The sequence below is a fragment of the Apteryx rowi genome, unplaced genomic scaffold (assembly GCF_003343035.1).
Source record: "Apteryx rowi isolate R43461 unplaced genomic scaffold, aptRow1 scaffold_24, whole genome shotgun sequence".
NCBI lineage: Eukaryota > Metazoa > Chordata > Aves > Apterygiformes > Apterygidae > Apteryx > Apteryx rowi.
The window spans coordinates 1255656-1282078 of record NW_020448752.1 but is presented as its reverse complement, the minus strand read 5'-3'; the positions used below and the strand labels follow the sequence as shown (position 1 = coordinate 1282078).

Here is a 26423-nt window from a genome sequence, read left to right as displayed (position 1 = left end):
TCGGCCCGGCGTGCTCGGCTCGGGTGCAAGGGTGGAGGGCTGGGGACGCTGTCCCGCCGCGGGGAGGCACGGCCCCCCGGTGTGAGGAGCCGCGCGGCCGCTGCCCGCCCGTGCCGGTCCCTGGGCGGGCGCCGGGGCTGAGCCGTGCCCCTCCTGCCGCCCGGCGGGAAGCTCCCGGCAGCATCCGGAGAGTCAAAGCACTTCTCAAAAGTTAGAAACGAATGAAAGAAAGAGCCAGGGCGGGGTTGGGGAGCGACGCGGGCACCCTCCCCGGCGGCGCCGAGGTCCCGCGGGTCCGGGCTGGGTGCCGCAGCGCTCCGTGCGTCCGGGGGCTCCCGCAGCCCCGCCGGTCCCTCTGCCAGTGTTTGCTGCGTGCGTGTGTGTGTGTGTGTTGTGTGCGTGTGTTGTGTGTGTGCGTGTGTGTGTGTGTGCGTGCGTGGGCCGCCGGGCAGCTATACCCTGGTGGTGGAGTGTGAGTGCGGGAGCCCCGTGCTGTTGAAGCCGGCGGCGAAGGTGTTGTAGGGGTGCAGGGTCTGCAGCCCCACGAGGGAGTTGGGGATCATGGTGATGGTGTTGGGCGTCATGAGCGGGATGTCATCCGGGGAGCGGCGCAGGGTCAGCGTGTAGTCGGGCAGGGCGGCGAGGCGCAGGGCGTCGTGCGGCGGCACCGCCTCGCACTCGTGGTGCGCCTGGCTCACCTGCAGGGAGGGCATCTCCTCGTCGGGCGCGTGGGCGATGTCGTTGGTGGCGCTGCGCTGAGGGCTGGGCTGCCGGTGCGTGTCCTGCCGGCGCTTGTCCTTGCGGTAGTAGAGCGCGGCGAAGGCCAGCACGTTGAGGAAGAGCAGGGAGGCGCCCACGGCGATGGTGACGCTGAGCTCGGTGGAGTAGTCGCGCGGGTTCTCCAGCAGCGTGCCCGCCTCCTGCTCGGGGCTCCACTTCTCCTTGCCGTTCTCGCTGTTGTAGGCGGGCGAGATGGCGGGGCGCTTGGTGGTCCAGATCTTGCCGTTGGGCCGGCGGGTGATGTGGGAGTTCTGCGTGGTGTCGGGCGGCGGCACTTTGGTGGTGGTGGAGGTGTAGTGGAACATGTCGTGCAGGTTGTACAGGTGGGGCACCAGGTGCTTCCAGAAAGCCACCTTGGTGGCCCGGTAGTGGTCGCGCACCCGCGGCTTCAGCCCAATGTGCAGGTACAGCTGGTCACGGGGGTTGTACTTGGACCAGGCCACTTCCTCAAAGCGGTTGGCCTTGGTGTGGATGAACTTGGTGTCCTGGGGGACGGGCTTGTTGGGGTCCCTGCGAAACACAGGCAGAACAGAGCTAGAGCAGCGGGGAAAGCCAAGAGACAAGCACTGCCCCAGTCTGTGTGAGACACGGGGCCACCCAACAGCCTGGCACAACGTCTGCTCGCCAGCAGCAGCGAGGTGAGAGATGGGAGCCCGGGGAACCCCGTCCTGGGCTGGCCACGCTCTCAGCTCAGCAGCTGCCCACTACGTGGCTGAAGCCCTGACCCCAGCGYGGGTGAAGCTCATGGACCTCTGAGCAGGGGGGTTTGGTGTCCCACACCGGGCATGACACTGCTCCTACCCCCTTGGCGCAGCACGTTCCTGAGGGGGAACTGCAATGAGTGCGGCTCGCCGGGCACAGCACCAATCCCCCACCCCGGCCACAGCCCTGCTCACCCCGTCTTGGCAAAGTTGGTCCAGTAGGTCATCACCACGGCACTGAGCATGACATCGTTCTTGGAGAAGTTGCAGGGAAAGAGGTCTGTGGGGCCGATCATGGGGATCCCGAACACATAAGGCACCTCGTCCCCGTGGGCYGCGTCGGACCACGCAGGCTTCATCAGGCTCTGGCAGTGGTGGTAGAAGGCGTAGAAGTAGGTGGGGGAGCCGTAGCGGGCATGCAGGTCAGCCGTCACCACTGATGGCTCTACCCACTGGTGGTCGGTGAAAAGGGCCACCAGGGTCTTGCGGCGTGTCTCAGGGTTGTCCCTGTCGGCCCAGTCCGTGTACATAAACTTGATGGTCTCCCGCAAGGTGTCCTTGCCCTCAGGGTAGCCATACAGGTTGTCTACAAAGTTGGACACTGAGTAGTCAAAGTCGCTGCCTGAGACACCGTCCTCGGGATCCACCACGCCCTCCACGAACTTCAGGCCCTCGCCCTGATTGACGCCCAGCATAATATCGTAATTGAGGAACTCGCCCTGCTCCATGAGGATCTCTGGGTCGTCTGGGATCACATCGCCATCGATAACTGGCCCAAAGGCCACGTGGTAGCGAGCTGGCTGGATGTCTTGCTCCACCAGCTCCTTGGCACTCTTCTGCCGCAGGCAGTCCACCATGTCCACCGTGTCCAGCACGTTGCAGCCCACCTTGTCGGCCAGCATGCTCGTGTACTTCACAGGCTGGTAGTTCACTGCCCAGCTGGACAGTGCAGAGCCGCTCTGGATGATGGCTCTCTGGAAGAGACCTGCAGAGACAGGCAAAGAGCGGAGGAAGCTCACAGCCGGGTGAGCCCGGAGCCACCCCAATGCCCCATCACTGCAATCCGGGATACCGTGGAGGAAGTGCTGGTGCCTGCAGACTCCTGCCAGGACCCAGCAAGCAGGAGCCCAGGCCCTGCTGTGCCTTGCCATGCTCTAACGCTKCCTGGTCCCCAAGGCTCAGGACACGCGGAAAAGCTCTGTCTGCAAGGGTGGGCCTCTGCAGATGCTCCCGTTGGGGCTGCAGCCAGCTCTGGCCCAGGGTGCTGGTGGCAGGGCGGTGGCAGGGCATGCAGTGCGTGCTCCCACCAGTGCTGCAAGCAGCAGCGTGAGGAAGGTCCTGGCCCCCCCGCGTGCTGCTGTGCTCCCCCGCACACCCCACCGCAGGCGTCCGACGGGGATGGCGTGGCCTCCTCCATCCCGCTGCAGGGACGCCAGGAGCTGGCGCGAGCGAGGGATGCCGCTGCCTTGCAGCCCGGGCTTGCTCAGCTGGCACRGTCTGCCCTCGCCATCGCAAGGATGCGCTGCCAACGTCGCAGGCCCCCAGYGGCAGCCCGGGCTGGGGACGGTCCCCGCGGCTCCCCGGAGAGCAGAGCAGCCGGGCTCCAGCCTGGCAGCAGCGGGAGGGTTAAAGCCTCCTCCGGGGGCCACTTAACCCTGCATGTCCCACCCCGCCGCTTTGTCAGGGTCCCCCTCGCCCCCCTCCCCGCCGCTTCCTGCCCAGCTGGGGCTGCTCGGTGCCAATCCGGGCCCTGCAGGAGCGCGCTGCCAGATGCACAAAGAGGGCCTTTCTGCCACCGGGAACACAGAGGGAGTGGACTTTCGCCCTGGAAAGCGGGGCCACAAAGGCCCTGGCCCAGGCGGAGGAATGCGTGGCTGGGCTCCAGCCCCCGTCAATGGCGCTTGTGCTGGGAATACAAAGGGCTGCGAGGAAACGGAGCCTCCGGGGCGGTGAAAGGCGGGCCGCGCTCCGAGTGCACCCCGGGGTCTCTGCTCTCTGGCCTGCCCTGTCCTGCACCCCGGCGCCTGCTGCTCCGGCTGCACCCGAGGACTCGCTCCCTGCGAGAGCCTGTCGCAGGCGCRACGCGGGGACCCTTTGGCCGGGCTGCGGGGCTCTGCCCGATGTGCRGGCAGCGTGGCATCGTTGCCTGCGGGGCTAGACACAGACGGGGATGGGCAGCGGCTCCGTGAACCGCAGCCCACCTCCGTGAGCCGYGCGGGCTCCCCAGGCGCTCAAGGCTGCGCAGCGCTGCAGGGGAGCATGCATGTTCCTGCAGCAAAAGCGCTCGGAGGCTCCTGGCCAAAAGCCACGATGTCCATAGCCGCGTCTGCACGCAGTCCTCGCTCTGCCAAGTACCTGACGTACAGTCCCATGCACTGGGACAAAGAAGTCACAAGCTCTGTTTGTCACCTCCTGGTGCCCTAGAAAGCAGTGTCCGGCTTGGGGCTGGCCGTGGGCTTGCTTGCTCAGCGCCAGCTTCCACGTGCCAAACAGCCRGGATGGAGGGTTTCCCCGAGCCTGGCTGGGCTGCTGCTCCCAGATGGTTCAGTCCCAAGACAGCGAGTCCCTTTACAGACCCTTGTGATAGCAGCAGCTATTGCTCCCCGACAGCAGCGGGCGTCTCCAGACAAGCCACCGGGCTGGGCTCTGCCCCTGCCCACCGCTGCACGGGGGGGGGGGGAAGCATGGGCAGCCGGCATCACCCGAGTGCCGGGAGCATCCCTGCTCGAGCCCCTCTCGAGCCGCTTCCCGGTGACCCTGCACAGCCGCATCCTGACGCAGGAACGCGGCCGGGCGCATCTCACGTCCCACAGCGAGCCGGCTGCCGCGGTGCCATGGTTACGCCGGAGGGTGACCGTGCTGCAGGCTGCAGCCGGCTCCCGCTTTCCCCTTCGCCTCGCGCGTAGCTGAGGCTGGAAAGCGCCTCTGGGGCGGCTGGTACAAGCCCCGCTCAAAGCAGGGCACCGGCGGCCCCATTCGGCCAAGACGGAGCATCTCCAAGGATGGAGACGCCCCCGCAAACCCCCGCTCCAATGTTCGATCACCCTCAGGGTGCAACATTTCCCTAGCAGCTGATCCGAATTTCCCCGTGGCAGCTTGCAGCATCTCCCTGCGCTCCTTCCTCCCACGGCACCTAGCCTAGGCCCTGCTCCGGGAATGGGGACCCTGCGCCTGCTGGCACGGCGGGGCCATTTGCCACCCCGGCTGCCTTTGCTCCCCGCTCTGCCCTACGCCCGAGGATGGTTTCCATGCTGGGCTGAAGGAGTTCAGCACGTCCTGAGCCCAGATCTGCTCTCCAAAGGTAAGGAGAAAGGGGCAGACCGCCTGGCCCCGGAGCTGCCCGAGGCGAGGAGGTGAAGCAGCCAGCGACCGCCGGCACGCGGTGAAGGGCAGCAGCCCCCGTGGAGCGGGAGATAAGGCAAAGAGCCGGAGAGATTCATCCAGCAGCAAACGCTGCTGCCCTGCCGCCGCGTGCCGGGAAGAGCAGCGGCGCCGGGTCCTTGGTGAGGAACCACCCCGAGCGCAAACGATGAGGCTGGCAGGGGAGCCGCGGGGCTCCCCGGCAGCCAGACGCCGCGTGCGCCGCACCAGCCTCCAGTGTCTGCCTCGCGCAGCGCCTGGCAGAGCAGGCACAAATTAGCAGTTTCATTAATAGCTCTTGATCGCTACGAGTTTTATTTTGATCCGAGAGAAACACACCCGCCTGGGTCTACAGGCTGCGCCTCGGCATCGCTTCCCCGGCGCGCTCCAGGGCCAGCTGCCTCCCCGGTCCCCAGGGAGATGGGTGCTCCGGAGCAGGGTCTGGCTGAGGTTGTTTTACGTCCGGTTGTTCTGGTGCCAACGCTGTAGCAACAGAGGGCTTCACCCATCTCACTGTACTTACAGCCGGCAGCCACCGGCGAGGGACCTGGGGCGCTCAGGACCTTTGCGATACGGGATGGGGGCCCCCGAGAGCAGCCTCCGGATGCCTAGATGGGGCGGTGGAGAACACGGCACGCAGGGGCAGGGGTTGGTGGCGGAAAGCTTGGCGTCGCCAAAAAGGGGCCACAGCAGCGGGAGCTGGCTCTCCCGCTACAGCCGCAGCCGGGCTGCGGAGCGCAGGCGCCGGCGGGTCGGAGGCAGCACCCGCGTCCCGCTGCCGCGGCACAGCGCCAGGGCCCCCTTCCAGCAGCACCGGGCAGCCTGGCACAAGGCCCCGCAGCAAATTAACGGTAAGAGCCGCTGCCATCATGCCCCAGGCAAACAGCAGCTCTCCTCTGCCGCGTGCGGCTGCGCTGCTGCGGCCAGCGGGGCCCGTTGGGCATGTGCAGGCTCCGGGAGGCACGGGGGGGGGTGGAGGTGAGCCGGCTGGGACCATCTGGGCAGGCAGAGCGTCCAGTCGTGCTTCCAAAGAGGCGTCACCACCTGGCTAGGAAAAACAGTCTGCAGCTCTGGGAGAACCACCCGATCCCGGAAAGGCGACCCCAAAGCGAGACCACCTTCCTGAGACACCTGCCTGCCTCCAAGCCGCTCCTGCGATGGAGAGAAGCACCCTCCGAGGCACCGGGAACGCGTTACACGCGCCTTCCCCCCCGCAGCCTCCCAAGCTCAGCATGGGCACAGAAAACCCTTCGTGTCTCCTGCGCAAAAGCGGGAGGGCACGCGGAGCACCGGGTACCGGCGCTGCCCCACGCGCGCGCGCTCAGCCGGCACGGCCGCGCCAGGGCTCTGCGGTGGCACCGAGCAGCCCCTTCCCCGCACGCAGGTGGAGCTCCCCTTCCGCTGCTCGGAAACGAGGTCTGCAGCTGGTCAGGATCTACCCTTGCCTTGTCCTTACGCAACACTCAATTCACCAGCTAACGATAAGCAAAACATCTTCTGGCTTTAGCCGTTAAAAGTGTCTTCTCCTACGGGCTGGGGAGCAGGAGGGGCCGGGCTGCTGCCTGTGCCGCATTCTCCCTGCGCAGATGAGACGAGCAGCGTCGGAGAGGGYCGTTGTGCCCCAGCGTGGGGCAGCGGCAGCGGCCTGGCTCCGGGGAGCGGAGCGATGCTACCTCGGGAACCCCAGAGCTGACGAGGGCGGCAGGGCAGCCCTCTTGCTGCGCTCCCGGCCCTGCTGCCAGCCTTGCAATGCAGGCGGAGGCTCTGCTGCAGGACTGCAGTAACGCATTCGTGCGACTCAAGCTTTCTACGTTCTTGAGCTTATGATAGTCTAACGCCTGCTAATGCTTGTACAAGTCACCCGAAGAGGATGGGGCAACATCCCCAGGAGCAGCCAGCTAGGAAGACGCGAAGGAGGAAGCAGGAACATGAAGGGCTCGGAAGGGCAGAGATGCTGGCTGCAGGCACACAGCACAGGGCAGCAGGAACATGGACTGAACACAAGTGCCCTGATAACGTCAGCTTTACCTTCCCTGTTTCCACACCTTGCACCTCTACAGCTGGGCTTTATCAACATCGACTTCACCCTGCTTTACTCACACATCCGCTTGTGGCAGGGCACCGATGATGGTGATGGCAGAGGAAGCAGGCTTATGGGCAGGTCCCGTGCCCCTCAGACCCAGGAGACCTGGGACTGCTCCAGGGGAGCACCTTTGGGAAGCTGCTCCTCACTTCAGAGACATCCTCCCCAGAGCCTGCTTGTAGCATCCCAGTAGAGAGGAGGCACTGGAGTTCCTCTGCTTAGTCCGATTAATGGGTCCTAACAGAGATGGCACTGCGGCGCGAGCACCACAACCACGAGCCCTGCGAAGACCCGTGCGCTGCAGGCAGCCCCGCGTGCCCTGCCCTGCACACCCCCTGCCCTTCCAGCCTTGCACCAGAGCTGCCTCTCTGCCCAGCGGGCCAAGCCAGCCTGTTTTGGCCTTTCCAGCCTCCCAGCCTGGCCAAGGAGAAGCTGGCAGCCAGCTGTGCCAGCCGTGCACCCCAGTGACTTGCAGGGATGAGTGCACAGGCACACACAGCGCGTTAGGCACACTCTGTCCCCGGGGAAAGGCCGTCACCTGGAAATGGAGACCAGCRCAGCCGGTGCTGCCGCACGGAGCAGCGCATGAAGTGCAGCATTTCCTCGCCCGCAGCAGAAGCAGCGTGGCAGCGGGCAGATCCCGCCGGGCTGCTCAGAACGGGCCGCGCGCGACCCTAGCCACGCGGCGTCTCTGCGTTTTAGGGGACTGACTGCAGGGGAGTGGTACATGGCAAGTCATTTGCGACGGCAGCTGGACAAATCTGGGAGAAGGCAAAGTTAAGGCAGGTGTTTTGGGCTTGCTTTTGAATTTACGGCGCTATGAGTTTTCCGGGATCATTATGCCTGGTTTGGGATTAGCAGAGTGGTGTGGTTTGCTCTCCACTGTTAACACGCGCTCAGAAGCTCTACTGTGTGTTAGAGCAGCTAACGCCAGCCCCGTGGCGGACGTGGTGTGCGGAAGCTATGTTCTCCGAATCAAATACTGCAAATCCGCCCGTGCTGCGGGTGCTGATGCAGGTACCTCTGTAGCAGCCTGGGCTGAGATCACTGCTGCTTTAAATGCCAGGGCAATCAGTCTAGCTGACCAGCTCTCAGGATTGGAGGAACGGCCGACCAGCTTCGGCAGGCAGCCCGGCCTGCGTCAGCCTCCTCCGATACACCCTCCGCCATGTGATCGGCCGCGCTCCCTTTCTGAAGGTTTCCTTTATTCCCGCATAGTTCCGCAGCCGTCTAGCAGGGCTGGAGCACTTCCCAAGGCATTCGAGCGTCATTTTATTTGCGCTCGCCCATGTCTCTGAGGCAGAGATTCACCTTTGTGCCCCGTTGCTCCCACGAGCCCTTTGCCCTTCCGCTCCCCGCACTACGCGCAGGGACACAGCGTTAAAAGAGGTGATTGCAGGCAAACTCATCACACCCCACCGGGGACTAAGTCTGTAGCATTCCTTGGCAGCCCGGTCCCCTGTGGACCGCGCTCAGCGCACAGTTCAGGCTTTGCCCCTGCTACTTCCTTTAGGAAGTTTATCCAGAACTGTGATGGTTAACAATCTTTTTTTTTTTTTTTTTTTCCCAAATGTTACTGTAAATTTAGACACAGACACTTTATATGCATTTACTCCTGTGCCAACACAATCTTTTAGCATAAATAATTCCTTTCTCTATCTAGAGTAAACACTCTGCTATATTTACAGATTATCAGTCACGTCTCCCTCCCCGCACTTTGCCGGCCTAAACAATTCCAGCTCTCCCAGCCCTCCCTCCCAAGACGGGGTCCTCATTCCCTCCCCACCCCCACGTCCATCTTTGCCTCTATTCCCGGCCGCCTGAATCCCTGCCGGCGGCACCCTGACGAGCCGAGCCGCCTCTCCCAGGCTGGCATCGCAGGGCGCCCGCTCGCCTCGGCAGGGCAGCACCTACCTTCCGAGTGGTGCGAGAGGGTGAGCAGGCTGACGCAGGAGGCGCCGATGCCGGAGCCGAAGACGGTGATCCGCAAGGGGTCTCCCCCAAAGAAGGCGATGTTCTCGCTGACCCAGCGCAGCGCCTGTATCTGGTCCAGCAGCCCGTAGTTGCCCTTGGCGGCCTGGTCGCCCGTGCTCAGGAACCCTGCAGGCCGAGCGGACGCCAGTTAGGGATGGAGGCAGCAGGTTGCTTCATCTCCCGCCCTCCTCCCTAAGCCTGGGTGAGCTGCTATGGGACAGCGTCCTACCACACCACGAGACCCCCCCCCACTACAAGAGTCCTGTGAGCTCTGTGGCTTAGCAGGGGCACCTAATTCCTAGCTCCAGGGGCCCTCCCCACTGCACACCTTGGGGCGAAAGRCTGGGACTCCTGCTGCAAGCCCCCAGGAGCCTCCCCAACTGACAGCAAGCAGTGACGGTGTGATGGGCTGTTTGCACAAAGCACTGTCCTACCAGGGCCACCGCTTGTGCTAACAACAGGTCAAGACATCTCACGCACGCTCCAAGGTGAGCTGAGCAAGCGCCGTGATTGCAGGCAGGCAGGCAGCGTGTGCCCAGGCAGTGCTTTTCGTGGAACAGCGTGGCCTGGAGGAGGCTCTATAAATGCAAGGAGGTGGGCTGGGCAGAGAGGAACCGACTGCAGCTTAAGAGCAAAAGCTTGGAGTGTGAAMGATTTTACTGAGAAATGCTTTGAGCACCAAAGGTAACACCCAAGATAAGCTATCGATGTTTCATTTGCATTGACTCAAAGCAGGAAGCCAAAATCGTGTTACGGAGGAAAAATCCAGAGCGGTAACACGGGCAGGCGGAGGGGGGAGTGGTGTGACACTGCTGCTCCGGCACCAGAGGTGCTGCAGGAGGGTGCAATGCAGCACCTAAGTGGAGAGGATGATAGCACCATTTAAGTCTTATTTTGTATTGTAACATATGTCCCTAAACTTGCACCTATCAGTCTTAAAGGCTTAACCTTAAGGCTTCTTAAAGAAACTTTTGCTTGTTTTTACTGCAAAGCCTATTTCGTACCAGCAGCCCATGTCAATCTCGACAAAGCTGTGGACCTCAGGCCATCTTTCCCAGCATGGCACAGGGTATGCAGGCTTCCAGAGGGATGTGCTGCCCCAAATACAGGATGGGAAGCCCAGCTGCCTACGGAGAGCTCTGTGCCAGTCTGGATCTCTAGAAAGAGCCTACACTGCCAGTGTCTTGGTTTGGGAGGACTTCTTCCCAAGGCAAACCTAAACGCACCCCTTTCCCCCGGCTGCTAAGGGAGGCAGCAGCAAAGTGCACCCAAGGCTCCAGGCAAACCCTGCGTGGTCACAGCCCACCGGGGATGTTCGGCTGCAGCAGGCAGGGAGATGCGTGATGCGGAGGGCTGAGCACATCTCCTGCACTGCGGCGGGAGCCGGTTGGGCATCTCACGTGGTTCCCCAGGTACGAGCAAAACTGCCCTTATCCCCCTCCCGGTCCCTTCCCTAAAAGATGCATCCAGACACATGCATATCCCTTAAAGGGCAAAGGCTGCTCCCAGAGCCTGTCCTGAGGCCAGGCAAGGGCTGGTTAGATGCCCATGTGCTGTCTGGCCGCCTTTGACAGCATCTATGGAGTGGTGGGGACCACCGCTAGGCCAGCTCACGGCCACAGCTGCTAGCACTCGAGGGACAGCTTCTCCCGGCAATCCACGGCTCAGTCCTTGCCCCAGCAGTGTGCATTCGTGCCGGGGTTCCTCTCGGTGCCCCTCGCTCCCAGCCCGGCTCCACCGTGGCCGATACCGTCCAGGGCGGAGGAGGGAAGCAAAGAGGCACCCAGCGGGGGCTCAGATGTGGCACAGCCCCGCGCATCGCTCCTGCGAGGCCGAGGACACCTGCGCGGTGCCCGCAGCAGGCAGGTGGGCGCACCGCTGCTCCTCTGCTCCACGCGCAGGCCGAGGACCTGGGGGCTCCCGGGCAGGGGGGCGCTGGGGCAGCCCGACGGGGCCCCTCTCCGCGCACCCCGGCGGGGCGGAGGGCGGGCGCGGGGCCCCGGGCGTTCGCCGCGGGCACAGGCGAGGGTCCTGCGCGCAGCGCTTCCCACGCCCGCCGCGGGCACGCTGCCACACGATGGCAGCCAGGCAGCCGGCGAGACACGCACCGAGCTGTCAGCGAGCAGGCGCACGCCTTCAGGAACGCGCAGCCGCGGGCACGCCGGGCCGGCGGACACGGGGACCTGAGCCTCAGCCGGATGGGGCACAGCGGCTCCGGGAATTGCACCCAGGTCCCGGGGTCGGGCACGTCCGGGTCTGAGCGCTGTCCCCTTGGCCGAAGCAATGCACAGCTGCCCCGGTCACACGGCCAGAGAGCCGTCACCTTGCACAAGTGGCCTTGGATAGTGGCACAGGCTGCCCCGGCGCCTGGCCAAGGCTGCCGGCAGCAGCGCTGCGGCGTCCTGCCACAGACACCGCTGCAGGGAAGCGCCGGTGCCCCCGGGGAGAGCCCATCGACCGGCCTGGGAGGCGCTACGTGCCCGGGAAGGGACAGCGGATAGGCCCCCAGGGGCGGCGAGGCTCGCTGCTCCGAGCCCTCGCGGGAGGAGATGCTGGGTAAATACATTTATTATTTATTTAACCGCAGACCAATATTTGCTTGCAGCTGAGCCGGGTTGTGTAAACGAGCCAGCGTGACCCGTGCCAGGAGCCGGACGGCATGGCGAGGGCCTGCCGCGGGCGCTGCCACGTGGCACCCCTTGCTCTGCCGCCGGGGCGCGGGGACGGGGCAGCGCCCGGAGCGCGGCCGCCCGCCCGCGTCCCCCGGGCCCATCCTGAGCAGAGCCAGCACCGGGCGCTCTTCCCGCAGCCGCACCGCGCCAGCAGCCCTCCCCGCCACCGCCCGGCGCGTACCGAGCACTCCGACGCGGTAGTTGAGGGTGATGACGATGACGTTGCCGTAGCTGGCCAGCACGCTGCCGTCGATCATGTTCCCCGTGCCCTCCATGTAGGAGCCGCCGTGGATGTACACCATGACGGGCTTGGCCCCGCTGTCCCGGATGTCTGAAAGGAGACGAGGTTAGACGCAGGCCCCCGCCGGCGGCCGCGGCACCCTGCCCGAGAGGCAGACCAAAGACAAGGGCAATGCCAGCTGCCAGGAGCGGGGAGGGGGCGGCCAGCGCCCTGCTTCGGCGGCCAAACCCGGAGCCCTCCCGGTGCCCCCCGAGGCTCCCGCCGAGGCCACCGAGCCAACCCGGCCAGCCCCGCTCCGGGTGGCAGCAGCCGCTGGCTCCGTCCCAGCGCTGCTTCCCCGTCGGAGGGAGCTGCCCTGGGTCTCGGCACGTGCGGGAGCGGCGGTTGCATCCCTGGAAGCGGCACCTCCGCTGCGGGATGGGGCTGCCGAGCTCTGGCAGGCCGGGGCTGGCCCTCAGCATCCGGCCTCGGGACGCAACCCCGCGTCCCGTCTCCGGCTGGACCCGAGTCCTCCGCTCCGGGAGTCCTGGAAACTGGCATTGTGGAGGGGCAGGGCTGGGAGGGGTGTGCAGGACCTGGAAAGGTGGGGGGGGGGATGCTGACGGATGCTCGGCCCTCGGATCTTCCCCCCCCATCCCCGGCCCTTGCGCTTCCTTGGGAAGGCAGAAAGCTGCCGGCTGCCTGGCTGCAAGCCCATGGCACCCCCGTGCCCAGACACAGACATGGCGATGAGAGGCAGACAGTGCGTGCACGTGTGCGTGGCGGGAGGTGACGCGGGCTCCGCACGGGAACGGGTCATGAGGAATGGAGTGAGGATGGGGGAACGGGACCCCGCAGGCCGGGGGGGCAGGAGCGCCGCGGCCAGGGGAGGAACGAGCTGGAGCCTGACGGGAGGGAGAAGCGCCGAGGTCCCTCTCTTGGCCGGCCGGTGCCCAGGGGACGTCCTGCCCCTCCTGCCACGCTGGGCTCACCCGAAGGAGCCCAGCGCGGGGAGAGCGGCCGGCTGCCTCGCCGGGCCCCGGGGAGGAGGACGGCCACCCACGCGGAGGAGGTGGCTGCACCCGTGGCGGAGACCGCGCCGGGTCCTGCCACGTGCCCGCGGTGCCCAGCCCTCCCGGGGGGGGGGGGGGCTTCGCTCTCCCACCCCGCTCGCCGGCGCCCAGCTCCCGCGGGAGCCCTCCTCGGCCGCGGCGCCGAGCTGCCCCCAGCCAGGCCTCCGGCTCTCCGAGACCGGCCGCTGCCTCCGAGGCCCTCCGTGCTCAGCGACCTCCCTGCGCACCGCGCTGCCGCCGGCCGCCCCGGCCCCAGGCCCCCGCCGCGGCAGCGCCTCGCGGCCCTCCTCCGCCTCCCCTCGCAGCGGCTGCTTGCCAGACCCTTTGCTACCAAAAAAAACCCCCTCGGCCTCCTGCCTGTCCTGGCYCAGCTCAGCGAGGTGACGCCGCGGCCGATGCCCCCTCGCCCTGCCCGGGCCGTGCGCGGGGCTGACGGTCGTGCCGTCCCTCCGCCCGTCCCCCCGCGGGATCGGCCGTGCAGGCAAGGGAGGCGYCGATGCACTCGTAGAGCATCCGCGGCTCCTTCGCAGACCGGGCACCGGGGTTTCCCTCCATGAGGGAATGAAGAGATGTAAGCCAGGACTTTTATTGRCCTATGGTCAGGATGCGGCCAGGCAAGCGCGCAGAGCTGGAGAGCAAAAAGTGCTCCCAGGTCCTACAGTAAAGACACGGCCCTGGCTCGTGCAGCAGACCTCCGGCAGGAAAACTCTTCCTGGGGCCACCTGCTTGAAACCCATGCGAACGTGAGCACCAGCGCACGTACCTGGGTCCTCTCCTCCCTGCCACACGCTGGCATCAAAACGCAGAGGGACTTCCCCAAACCGGAATGGCAGCAACGTGCCCAGAGCCATACCAGGGAATAAACAGTTCCTAATATTTGCTGCACATCTTACAGTGCAGGGATTTACCATGCTCAAACCACTTTGGATGAATTCCAGTTTATGCCCTGGTACAAGAGATCCTGGGGCACAGGTTACTGGGAGAAAACAACAGGTTTTGACACTGCCGATGAGAAAGCTTTCATCCGCTTCCCAGAACCGACGTGCCATCTGCCAGGACGTGCTTGAGCTGCACCAGGACTCCCATAGACCGTGAGGTTTTACGGTCCCCAACATGTCACGGCTGCAGCCTGGCAGACCTTTCCTCCCGCCTTCTCTTCCCGTCCCTGCAACAAGACAGACCGAGTCCAGACCCCGCGGACGAACAGCCCTCCTTCACCGAGGACCAGCCTGCTCTGCAGCTCTCTCAGGCCTGGCGGGGACCTACAATCAATCACGCCCGTCCGAATCGCACTCGCCGTGCCTCGTCTCATATGGGGCAGCAGTGCTCCTCCCGGTCCTCCCTCGGGCAGGGCTCCCACGAGGCGCCCTCTGCTCCAGCACAGCATCCCCATCCTCCCTCCGCTCACGCTTGACTCCTTACCGCGTCCGGCCCCAGGACAGCCCCGGTCCCGCTCCCGGGGACACAGGCTGGGGCAGGGCCGCGCTYCGGGTCCCCCAGCGCTCCATGGCCCCCTGGCCTGGCCAAGACCCGGGAGGGAGCGGGAGCGCTCGCCGCCGCCTGCACTAACTCTGCCCCAGAGCTGCTCAGCCGAGCGGCACCGATGCCACTTCTGCAGCTGGAGCAGCGCATCCAGCCCGGCTCAGGCTCTCCAGGGCACCGCTACCCRCCGCCGAGGCCCAGCACACGGACGCGCAGGGCTGCCGCGTCTGCACCGCGGGGCTGGCTCGGCCGACCTGTGTGCACTCCGCGCGGGAGCCCGGCAGCGCCCAGGCGGCTCCACGCCGGCGCTCGCGCCCGGGACGGCGCCCGTTTCCCCAGCTCCTCGCGCCCGCGGCGAGGGGCGGCAGCGCAGAGCGCGCACCGGCCCGGGCAAGGAGATGCCCCCTACTCTGCCRCGTGCGCAAGGCGGGGAGGGCCGGGCGGCAGCAGCGGGCCGGGCGAGGGCGGAAGGGAAGGTCGCTAGCTCCAAAAACGGCACGTCGACAAGTCCGGAGAGATGAGGCTGGAGGTGGAATATGACCGGGCTCGGGGTGAAATGGGCCCAGGTGTCCTAGAGCTCTCCTGCTCCCAAGCTGCCATGCTTCCTCCGAGCCCTCGCTCAAGCGGAGCGGGGCAGCCAGCAAACTTCGCCTAAAGCGAACCGGCCCCCCCCCCGCCCCTCCCTCCCCAAAGCTTCCCCCGAAGGACGGGAAGGGCCCGCGCGGCCCTGCACAGCCGGCCCCCCTGCCCCCCCCGCCCCGCGCGGCTGCCCGGCGCAGGGCACACACACACACAGGGCTCCCTGGCAATGGCAGCGGATGGCGGGCAAACGGAGTTGCTTTTTTTTTTTGGCGTGTCATGCAGTGGCAGCCTCGAGCACACAAATACCTTCATCTTCATCCCCGTCATTATCCGCTAAGTCCTCGCCCTGTTTCTTAGCGCTGGCTCCTAGGGACCAAACACGAGGAGACAGAACAAAAAAGAAAAAGGAAAGAAAAGAAACGAAACAAAACAAAAAAAAACAAACAAAAGAGAATTCAAAAATAGCATGATAGCAGAGACGGTGGGGCCGGGCCGGCGCCCCACAGCACTGCTGGCTACTCACACTGCACCTCTCCCAGCGCCACGGCCAGCTGCTGCCCGGGAGCTGCGCCAGGATGCCGCTGCRCCCGGACCCCTTCCCAGCTCCTCCCGGGGGAGCGCGAGCCGCGGGGCGGCCGGGAGGAGGAGGGCACGGCGGCAGGGAGAGCGGATATGCCTCTCGAAGCCCGTGCCGGCCCCCGCCGCACGGTCCCGGCCTCGCTCTGCCCTCCGCGGCTTCCTCACGCGCCCCGGCTTCCCTGGCTGCCGAGCCCGCTCCGGGGTGGCATCCTCCCTGCTGCTCTCCTGGTGCCAGTGGGACAGGCTGCCTCGCTGCCTGCTGCCGCCGGGRACAACGTCCYCCTCCGACCGCAGAGCKTGACCGAAGGGCCGCCCTGCCTGTYGCCCCCGCGAGCTCTGCAGCCSCCCGTCGTGCCTGGCACGGGCACGGCGCACACGGCAAACGCTGCAGGACAAGCCCGCCGCAGGTGCCACCGGGAAGCCGGGGCAAGCTGCGGAGACCTCTCGCGATGGGGTCTTCCCTGTCCTGTTTGGCCGCAGCCTGCTCGCCTCCCTCCTGCACAGACCCTCTTCTTAAAAGAGCAATTATATAGCTCACCTAGGACTGGAAAGACGACGACCTGCTTTCCCTGACCGAGCGAGCACCCCGAGAAAGCCCGTTTCTGTAACACCCTGAGCGCCTCTCGGGCTTTCCCGTGGCGCTTAGCAAAGCAGCAATGCCACAGCAGCCCCGGCCCTGCGCTGCGCACATGCGAGCCGCGTGCTCGGAGGGGGCTGCGTCACAGGCTGCGTGCACCAGGGGTGGCCGTCTGCGAGCTGCACGCACCCGCCGTCCGTGCGTGCAGCCCAGCGCCACGGCACGGGGRCCGGGCACGCTGGCAGCAAGGGCGCCTGCGGGGAAGGGGCGAGCAAATGCATCACCGACCTGTGCTAAGGCTCCTGGCTGCAAAGGGCCGCGCACCCTCGGCGCACAAAGCAAGTGCTGTGCAGCCAGCGGCGAGGGGAGGCAGCCCCGAGGCCCGGGAAGCGGCTGTGCTGTCCTCAGCCCCTCGGACCGAGGTGCAGGCCAAACCCGAGGTGGGCTCTCCTCTGTCGCATCCCCTGTCTGCAACGAGGGACCCAGGCCTCCAGCCACACCAAGGCCAGCGACCGCGCCAGGAGCGCAGCCGGCCTGGCAGCGCCACAGTTACGTGGCACTGGAGCGGGATTCCCCAAGGGACACGACAGAGCCAGCGAGTCCTCTGCTTTCTAATGCCTGCACCAAGAAAGCTGCCGGGGTGAGAGGAGCCTCTGGGTGATGGCAYGGCTTCCCCATCGGTAGAGCATGCTGCTGCTGCGCCAGGCAGAGAGGCTCCTCTGCGGAGGGGGGAAATCCATGGAGACATGGCCAAGGCCTTCTCCGGAGAGGTGCCTCTGCCCTGCAAAACTGGCTGGGAAGCCAAACTCAGAGAGCTGTTCTCACTGCCATGCCGGAGGGACACGTGGAGCGGTATCCCGCAGGCAACAGGGGCGGCACCCGCCCCACAGGCACATAGATGGGAGCAGGAGCAGGCAAACGGTCCGAAATGACCGTGGGGCAGCTCCATCAGGCCAAGGGCAAAAGCCGTCGCAGGCAGGACTAAGCAGCTGTGCTGACAGACGACGGGGAGGCCTGGCTGGCAGCAGCACTGCAGAGCAGACCGCGCCGGTGGCACAGCAGGTYGCCAGCTGGCTCGGGACAGCAACCCGTCCTGCTGAGAAGCACCAGAGCAGGATATAACACAGCAGCATGATGAGGCACGCAAACACCTCCCAGCTCAAGTATGGTCTCAGCCCTTCAGGTGAGCTACAGGCTTGCACAACGCATTAAGCAAGGTGGCCTTTGGAGAAAAGCCAGAGGACCAACAACTGCAAGTCTAGAAAACCTGGCAGGCAAGAAAAATTTGAAGGAGACAGGGTCATTCAAATCCTGAAAGCAGAAGACTGGCAGGATCCACAACAACAGTCTTGCGATGCATAAAAGGCCACTGCGAAGTGGTGAAGTGGAAGGGAAACTCCTTCTCTGCGGCGCAGAAGACAAACAGCTACAGAGCTACGCAAGGCAGATTTAAGCTAGACAAAATGAAAACCTTTCTGGCAGAAAGGGCAGAAGAGATGTCCTGGGGAGGTGTTTAACAAGAGGCTAGACAAACCGGTCAGGAAACAGGTTAGGTACAGCTGCTCCTGTCCTGGGGCAGGGAAGAACTGCATGTCTCAAGAGCCATCCCGGTATTCCGCGACTCTCCGAGGTCACCGCCTGACCTACCCCGCTCTGGGCTCCAGCCTTGCCTCCTCACCTTCCTCTTCACGGTCCAGGCCCCCCCCTAAATACCTGACCCCAGTTCCCACTACCTCATTCTCCCATTCTCCACCCAAATCATGTCACACTCTCAGCCTGACACCTCAGCCCTGCAGCATCCCCTCCTTCCCTGCTGCATCCCTCCAGCTCCCTCCCTTCCCCGGCTCRTGCCGGGCTCAGCCACTCCAAGCGCAGCTCCTCAGCCCACCCGCGTCTCCACGTCAGCGCGAGAGCCTCCGCTCTCAAAGGCAGCCGCCCAGCCTTTCTGCAGGCAGGCGCCACAGCAGAGGCTGTAAGCTTGACCTCCTGCATCTTCATCAGGAAGACCTGCAAGCCCTGAAAGCACTTAAATGACTAAGTACCCGTGCAATATTTGCTAACTGGTGCTATGCTCTGACTTCCTTGGTACTGCTCGGGCAGAGGGATTTTTCTCTAATGAACACTGCAGGCAGCAGTCCTTCATCCACACCGTGCCTCAGAGCTGAAAAGATGATTGCAGGCAGCCAGAGTTGCCTTTCCACATCAGAGAGCCCTTGTGCTGCCAAACCCCTGGGACCAGCCAGGCTGCAGCCCTTGAGACCGGCTCCTTTCAGGGGACAAACGCATCCATGCACAGACTGGAAACTTGCAACAGCTAACGAACTGGCACTGAGGGGCTATAAGGAGATGGAGGTGGACCACATCCCTGTGATCTGAGCAACAGGTCAGTGGTCCAAGGGACGCTGAGCAGGGAGGAAAGCGGCCAGAGAGGCTGGAGACRGCCACCCCGGGAGCTCGGAGAGTGCTGCAGAGACCAGAGATGGCAGCCTGCAGTTCTGATGCAGGGACAAGTCTGGAASAACCTGAGCTCCACACACTGCAGCAGGGAGGAGAATTTCAGAGATGGTGGAAAGCAGCAGCAGGAAGCTAAGCACGGGTGCACTAATCCGGGTCATGGGGACGGGAGAACAGAGCTGGCAATTCTGCATGGCAAATGCAAAGCATCAGCTTCCCTCACCCCAAGGAAGGTCCGGGGGGGCACCCTGCCCCACACTTCCCCCTGAAATGGAGGAGACTCCTCCAGATGCAGCAGCACTGGTCAAACATTGCTCATACTGAAAGATGAGGAGAAGAGCCACTAGACAGCAAAGGGTGCAGTGGGACCTGGGCTGCTGACCCAGGCTGGRCCACAAGCAGGAGCTGATGCGAAGATGACCAAGGGCAATGGGACTTGGCAGGGTCTTCAGGTACGGCTTCAAGCAAYCACTTGCAGGTGAACAGGAAGAACTGGAGCAAGACTCATGAAATAACCCATAAGAGGTGTCTGACCATGGAAGGGGCTTCTCAGGGTTAGGGTTGCCAAAAGCCAGCATAGCACACGGGCTGCTCACAACAGCTCTTTCCAGTTCCTGCGTATTTGCCTCCGGAGGCATTCAAAGTCACGACTCCTGGGAAAGACACGGCAGAGTCCTAGGTTACAGGGTCCAGGTCCTGCTAGCAGAGGCTGCTTCACACACTGATGAAGCTCCACTTGGAAGCCAGTCAGGGCTTTTTGCCTCTCAGTGCTTGGTGAGAGGCTGCCCCAGAAACCTCCTAACTCCTAGCCCACACTTATCTGTGGATAGTTCACGTTCATTCACCCCGGGCCACTGTCATCCCTCACCTTTGACAGGTCTCCAAGCAAGAGAGCGGCACTGAAGGGTGCTTACCTGCCGGCAGTTAAAGAGAGCAGCCAGGCAGGGCTGCCCGGCTGAACAAGCCAAGCTCTTGTAGTTTCATTAGCAGGTTTCTCGCCTCCTTTGGTTGCCCTCATCATTCTCTGCCTTTGTTGAGCCTGAATTCGCTCTCATACGTTGGTTGGCTTGCACTRCGTTTCAGATGAGGTTTCACCCCTGCTTTGTGCAGCAGTGTGAGTGCTTCTCGAGCTTTGATGTAAATACTTCCCACGAAACCCCCTGCAGCCGCCTCTTCTGCAGCCACACAGCACTGGCAGCTGATAACACTGCTGTAATTAAAACAGCTCCGGTGTTCGCCTCCACAACTGCCCACCGCTGGCCCCAAGCTCCTAAGAGAAGTTACAGATTAGACCCTCTAACACATTCCTTGCACTTTGCTCCGCTATCTCCCTGTGCCCATTATTCCAGTCTCCAAGGCCATCCATACCAGGAGATCTTCCTCCACACCAGTGAAGGCTGATACACAGAGCCCGACAGCACCAACCTTCTTGGCCAGTATGGGGAGCACAACTAGTCAGGTCTAAGTTTGTTGATTCACAGGCAGAAAAAATAAAGCACTTACAGCTTTGATTCTCCTCACCTGTCAAGAACTTATTCCACTAACCTGGTATGAATGCCTATTAACTGTTTAATTTAAAGCTGACTGTGAAGTGACGTAGTTCAGGCTGACGAGAAGGATGCATATGTTTTTAATCTCAAATCTGAGAAGTAGGTTTAAGCTCAAGCTCAATAAAAAAGAAAATCACTTTCCCTGAAACAGGAACATCCACGCCGGATTTACGCTATCATAAGTAAACCATTCCAACAGTGGTGACGCCAGTGTAAACAGAGATAAAGAAGGGCGAGGATCCTATTCCTAGGAACCTATTGGGCTTAGCACCATGTGGATAAAAGAGCAGACTCTGAGCTGAGATTTTTCAAGATCCAAGTCTCCTCCGTGAGGCAGAGCCGGAGCATGTCCCTGCCCAGAGGTCTCGCCTGACCCCTGTTGCAGGCTCGCGGCTGACTCGGACTGGGACAGCCAGCCCCGGTACCCCAGGGGCACAGCCRAGGCCACGGCAGGAGGACTTTCCTCTGACTATCGCAAACGGCAGACTAAGGCATTGCAAACCCAGTCAAGCCAGGGCTCCAGAGAAACTGGGCTGCAGCCCAGGGCAGGGCTGCCCCTGTGGGGCCCCAGCAGAGCAGTTCCAGACCTGCTGTGATTTCAGGGGCTGTTGCTCAGCCAGAGAAACCACAGCAAGCCGTAGGCGTGGGGGGGGGACAAGCAGGAGGGTGGGAAGATGCTGCAGCTCCCTTGTTTTTTGCTAGCTAAGAAAGGAACAGACATAGTGGTCCATCAGGAGCTCTTAAAAGACCACCTCCAGCAGCCCCAGCACCCTCTCCTCAAYGTAGCATGGGCGCAACAGTCCCAGATGGGCTGTAAACTTTTCTTGAAGGCTCCCACGTAGGCAGCCCTAGGACTCCAGCTGCAATGCCTCAGAGAGGAGGATCCCACAATGACACCGTCACTGTATTAATGGCCAGATACAGCCAGAACTGCACCCGTGCTGGTGGCCACACTGGCTCAGCTGCTTCAGCTCCTGCCTCCAGAGATGACCAGAAGCAGCACCAGGACTGACAACAGCTGTGGATCCTGCCGCTGAACAACTCTGCAGCCAGAGGCAGCTCCCATGGCTAGTCCAGCCATCAGCCTTAGCTGTGGGGCTGCTCTGCATCTGGGCGCTGCCTTGCCCCATCTCTGTCCCTGGGTAATGCACAGGAGCTGCCTCCCTCCCTGAGCGGACTCCTCAAAAGCATCAGATCCCCTCATGCTCTGCTGACCCTGCCAGCACGGACACCTACTCTCGCCTTTGCAAATCATTCCCCGGAGCAGAAGCACAGTGCAGGGGTTCCCACTCCCCGATGGAGCTCTGCAGAGAAGCAGGGACTAAAGAAGCACGAGGAAGAGACACAAAGAATAGGAGCCACTGTAAATCAAAGGCTATGAGGTGCCCTGCCTGGAGACCTCAGGTCAGAGTTTATTGCAAGCACGTGGCTAGCAGTGAGAGATCCCGGGATATGGAGGCTGCAGGACGGGTGGTAAGAAGACTTCCAGCAAGGAAGAACTACAGAAGTCTTGCAGTCACTGGGACGCAACTGCTACTCAGAGAAGTTACTTTCCTGGGGTTCATTTGCACAGAAGCTGCAACGCTTCTCCTGCAGAGCAGACAAAGCAGCACCTCCTGAGCACAGCAGCTGTTTGGCGCTCTGGCCATCCTTGCACAGAAGAGCGAGAAGCAAGGCTGCTGCACTTGTCTCAGCAGCACCATGTGCTCTGCACAGCCACAACCATGCTGCAGGATGCCAGGCAGACTACGCCAGAACGCGTCACCAGTAAAAACTGGGGAGGTCTGATACGTGCAGAGCATCCACACTCTTCCCCTCCAAGAAATAACATCCAACTCCTTAGGCGCCAGAGCACGGCCCGCCTCAGACCAAGGCAGCAGCAGCGGTGGCCGAGGGAAGGGGGAAAGCGTCCTAGGATCCATCAGAGCAAAGCGCACGCTGGAAGCGTTTGCAACACAAAGCAAAGGGCAGAGCCGAGTTTTGCACGCAGATACCGGAGCGTGTACAAGCACATGCTTTCCTGCTGAGCAGCTTTATTTTCACTAAAACTTGAGCATCAGTTGAGCCTAATCACTGTCAGATCCTTCTGCGCAGTGCATGGTTAATTATTCTCAAAGCACGATCGCCCTGACTTATTCCAGGAGAAGGGAGCTGTCTGCACCCATGCAGGAAACTAGGAATCCGCCTGATAAATTCTCCGTGCTTTGGCTGCTATGAAACAAGCTGAGCTTATGGGGAACTAATCATAAAAACTACAGTGAGGTGGGAGCTGAGGCATTTCAAACTACCAAAAATACTGCACAGCTGTCTGATCTGTGAGAGCTTCTATATGTTCATGTATGAAACAGTCTTAGAAATAATAACCAAGAATATTCCAAAACAAGTCAACAGATAAACACTGAACAGACACAGACTGCAGGTATGTTATCTTCACCCTAAGAACTACTCACCCCAGAAATTCAGAGCTAAGTTGAGGGGCGGGGAAGCTTCAGCGTCTCGTTACGAGTTATTCCATTAACGCAAGTCAACAGGCACAGAAGAGCGGCCTGAGCCGAAGGGCAGAGCCAGCGGCCGGGCGCTCTCGTCCTCTGCATGTCGCACCTGGGTGCTCAAATTGCTCGCACTTCGGATCCGGCCACTGAACTCCCCGAGTCAGCGGCGCCCAGCATGGGACAGAGGGCAGGTCCCCCCCCGGCGCGTTGGGGCACGAGGACGAACCCCCCCCCCCCGAGGGGACCAGGAGGCCAGAGTCCACAACGGATGGACTGCAAAGCAACCGTCGCCACCGGCAGAGCGAACGGGGAGGGGGGCAAAACCAGGCGACAAACGCACCTAAGGCCTTTCCTCGTGTCTTATGTCATCCCCCCTTGCCGGCCCTCAACCCCGGCCCCTCACCTCCGCGCCCGGCCGCGGCGGGGGCTGCGGAGCCCGGGCAGCCGGGGGAGGGCCGGGGCGGGAGGGCCGGCAGAGGAAGCGCTTTGAAGTGGCTCCATCTCGCTGGCACAGCCTGCTCCGGAGGCGGCGTGCGGAGACTCCCTAATGCGGCAGCCCTTTCAGGGGCAGCCTTGGCACTCGGAGAGATGGCGTGTGAATAGCCAGGACAGCGACAGGAAAAGCAAAGCAAAGAAACTGAACAACAGAACGCAGGGGGGAGAAAAAAAATAAAAAAAAAAGAATCGCTGGAAGGAAAGAACTCCCCAAACCTCCGAGCCCAGCTGCGACAGGCCCCGCGAACCACAGGGGCGCGCAGAGAACGAAGTAGGGGAGACACGGCCCCCCCGCTGCCGCAGGACACCCGGGACAGCGGCGCGGACCGCGGCAGCCCAGCGGCGGCCCCGCGCAGGGCTGCGGAGCCCTGGCGTTCCTGCGCTGAGCCTTTCAGAAGAGCTTGTCTGCACGACCGCGTCGGGCCTCGGGTGGCAGCGGAGATTGCTTAGAGATGCGGAAAGCAGCCAGGCCTGGCCTCTCCCTGCCTGCCGGGGGGGGGCGGGCGGGGGGCTGCGCGGGGTGGGGGGGACAGATGAAGGGCCAAGGCGGACGTGAGAGGTCCGATTCCCACCCGCCACGGCCAGGCCCGTGCCACCGAGGCTGGATCGGGAGCACGGCGTTATTCTGGGGGAGCCGAGCGGGAGGCAGAGCTGCAGCGCAGCAGGATGAGCCCCGCGCAGCCCTGGAGACGGAGACGAGACAAAGTGGAGTTGTGTCTGAGCTGGAGATGCTCTGCTGCCTCCGAGGAGGCTGCAGCTCAGGAAGGACGTTACTCGAGGGGGGGAGAGCAGGCCCTGAACGCGCCCGCGCCGCTGGGAGAGGCAGATGCGTGCAAGCAGAGGGGCAGCAGTCCTGGCACGTGCAGCCAAGGGAAGACCACAGGCCGGGGCAGAACAGGGCAGCGTCGGCAGAGCCAGGCAAGACTTGCGTTGTAACAGAGGAACTCTGGATGCTAAATGACAGGGATGCGGTACTGGGGAAGAGATCCCAAGGGCGCTGGGAGAGGTCGGCCCAGGACAGGCCGCAGACCCCACGTGCACACACGTGTGCATCCCCGGGCGGGTCGATATGCCCTTGAGGGGGGTGGGAGGGAGGCCCACCCTGCTCTGGACGGAAGAGGTGAGAGACCCAGCCCCACCAGCCCTAAGGGAAGGGGTGCATTTAAGTGTGACACGCGACCAAAGGCTTTCTCTCACGACTAGGAGCTGGCAGGCTGCTGGTGACGTTAGGATGAAGGCAGGAGCGCAGGCTCTCACGCCTGGAAGCAGCTGTTCTGAAAGGCCTGGAGCGACGCAAGCGTCCTGCTCTGATCTGAACCCAGACCTTCGGTGAGAACCAGCACCCTCGCAGCGCTGGCGCCAGCTCCCAGGGCAGGGAGCAGACGCGGCCGGAGCATCCGAAGGGTTCCTCTGAGCAGAAAGCGGGCAGGCAGCGGGGCAGGCTGCTCGGAGGGCCCGCGGTCTTAGTCGCGGCACGAGAGAGGCGCTGGAGAAGCACGCCGCGGGCCTGGAGAGAACGGGCAGGCACCCTCTCACTCTCTCTCACTCTCTCTCTCTCTTTCCTCTCTGTGCCTCTCTGCCGGTCGGCTTGCTACATACCTCCTTTCCTACATATTTTCTTGTTGGGCTTTCGGGTGCATTCCTTGGAAATCCGTTTTACTGTAAAATGAATAAAAGACTACAAAATAACAGGAGGCTCCACTGGCTGGAGTGGGCATGCAATCACAACCACGCTGCCGCCCTCCCGCCACCCCCGGGACCGCGGGACGTGGGGAGGGAGCACTGCTGTGGGAGGAAAACTCTGGGCCAGCTGTGCTGGGATGGAAGGAAGGTGTGGCACGTCCCGGGGCCAAGAGCCCCAAGGACAGAGGAGCAGAGCTAGCAGGCCGCAGAAAAATCACCTGCCCGCGAGTCTGCTCTGCGCGCAGCAGGCCCTGCTCCGGTTCGCTTCCATCGCCGGCTCTTAGAGCCCGCTTAACCCCCAGGGCTCCCGGTGTGGTGAGGCTGCTGCAGGCCGCGGCAGGCGCTGCCTCCTCTGCCCCTTTACTTACAGTTCAGGTGGAGTCCCCTGGAAAGGAAAAGGTTAGACAGGAGGCACCCGGCGCCGCCCAGCCTCACCACAACGGGACCGTGCCCGCGGGTCGCCAGCACCCCACGCTCATCCCCGCCCGGCAGACGGGCGAGCTGCAAAGTGATGCACGGGCCGGTGCCCCCAACCTCCCGGCTGCGCCAGGGCCTGAAAAAGGAGCCGGCCCGTTCCTCGCGAGAGCAGCCGGCGCCGCCGGCCCAAGGGGAGAGGCAGAGAGTGTTCCTCCCAGCCGCAGCCGCAGCCCGCGCCCACAACTAGCGCATGGACCTGAGGGTGGGAAAGGGGGAGGAAGGACAAACCCGAACCAACTCAAGACAGAACCTGGCACTCGGCGCCTGGGGAGCACAAACCAGCTCGTCGCTCTGTGGATCTGCGGTCAGAGAGTCTGATTCAGATTTAGCAACACAAGAGAGGAACCCGTGACAATGCCATGGAGGTGGAGGGGTGGGAGCCGAGAGGTGTGGAGGGGCGGGAGCACGCGAGACAGAGATGGCAGCTGAGGGCAGAGGGCGAGCTGAGTGGCCAGAGAAAGCTTTCCACAAACAGACAGCATGCTGCAGGGTCCACAACCACATGCTTCAAACACAACACCCAGGTGAGACCARCCACTGCTGGGGAGGAGCAGAGCGGCCTCCCCTGCCCTCCCAGAGTGCACGTTCCTGCGGGCACCCCGGTGGGGACTCACCATCCTCCGTGGGGATGTAGATGTTGAGGTACAGACAGTCCTCGTTGGGGTCCTGGATGTACGTGGCCACTATATCCAAATTGGAGGTAAACCAGATGGGCAGCATGATCTCGGGAACGGCGTTGTGAATGTTCTGGGGGCAGACTGGCGAGAAGTGGGTAGCGTTCCTGATGCCTGACCAGGACGGTGGGGGCTCAGGGGGCATGAACCTCTTCTCCCCAACAGGAGGTGCGGCGTAAGGCACCCCCAAGTACTGGTCCACAGGCCCCAGAATCTCGCTGGGCAGCGGCACGCGCACCCCCCGTAACTTCCCATAGTGAGTGTTGACAGTCGGAGAGTAGACCTGGCCTTCCATGCGCACAACAGCCGAGGCAAAGCTCAGGAGCCAGAGGGCAAGACGCAGGTCCCAGCCGGCCACCAGCTCAGGCACTTGGAGAACAGGGGGCAAGAGAGGGCTTCTCCAGGGTATCAGCCACATCGTCTGGGAGGAGCAGCACCAACATCCAGGCCTGAAGCTCCTGGGGCGAGGGCTCAGGGCATCCCCATCACAGCAAGCCTCCGACCTGTCCACCGGG

General features: G+C 63.1%; 1 protein-coding gene across 3 annotated transcripts; it reads right to left on the bottom strand.

Annotated features, from left to right (window-relative positions):
- Positions 1 to 452: 452 nt before the first annotated feature.
- On the bottom strand, positions 453 to 26326 carry NLGN3 (neuroligin 3). 3 transcript variants are annotated; one of them, XM_026066214.1, is made up of 7 exons: positions 25849 to 26326; positions 24674 to 24733; positions 15234 to 15293; positions 11752 to 11901; positions 8839 to 9024; positions 1677 to 2466; positions 453 to 1290 (listed from the first exon to the last, which is right to left on the bottom strand). In XM_026066214.1, exons 1-7 carry the CDS (start codon positions 26324 to 26326, stop codon positions 453 to 455), a joined length of 2562 nt encoding a protein of 853 aa, XP_025921999.1. The 3 variants fall into 3 exon arrangements, with proteins under 3 accessions (XP_025921999.1, XP_025922000.1, XP_025922001.1); XM_026066215.1 differs by lacking the exon at positions 24674 to 24733; XM_026066216.1 differs by lacking the exons at positions 15234 to 15293; positions 24674 to 24733.
- Between the last annotated feature and the right edge of the window lie 97 nt (positions 26327 to 26423).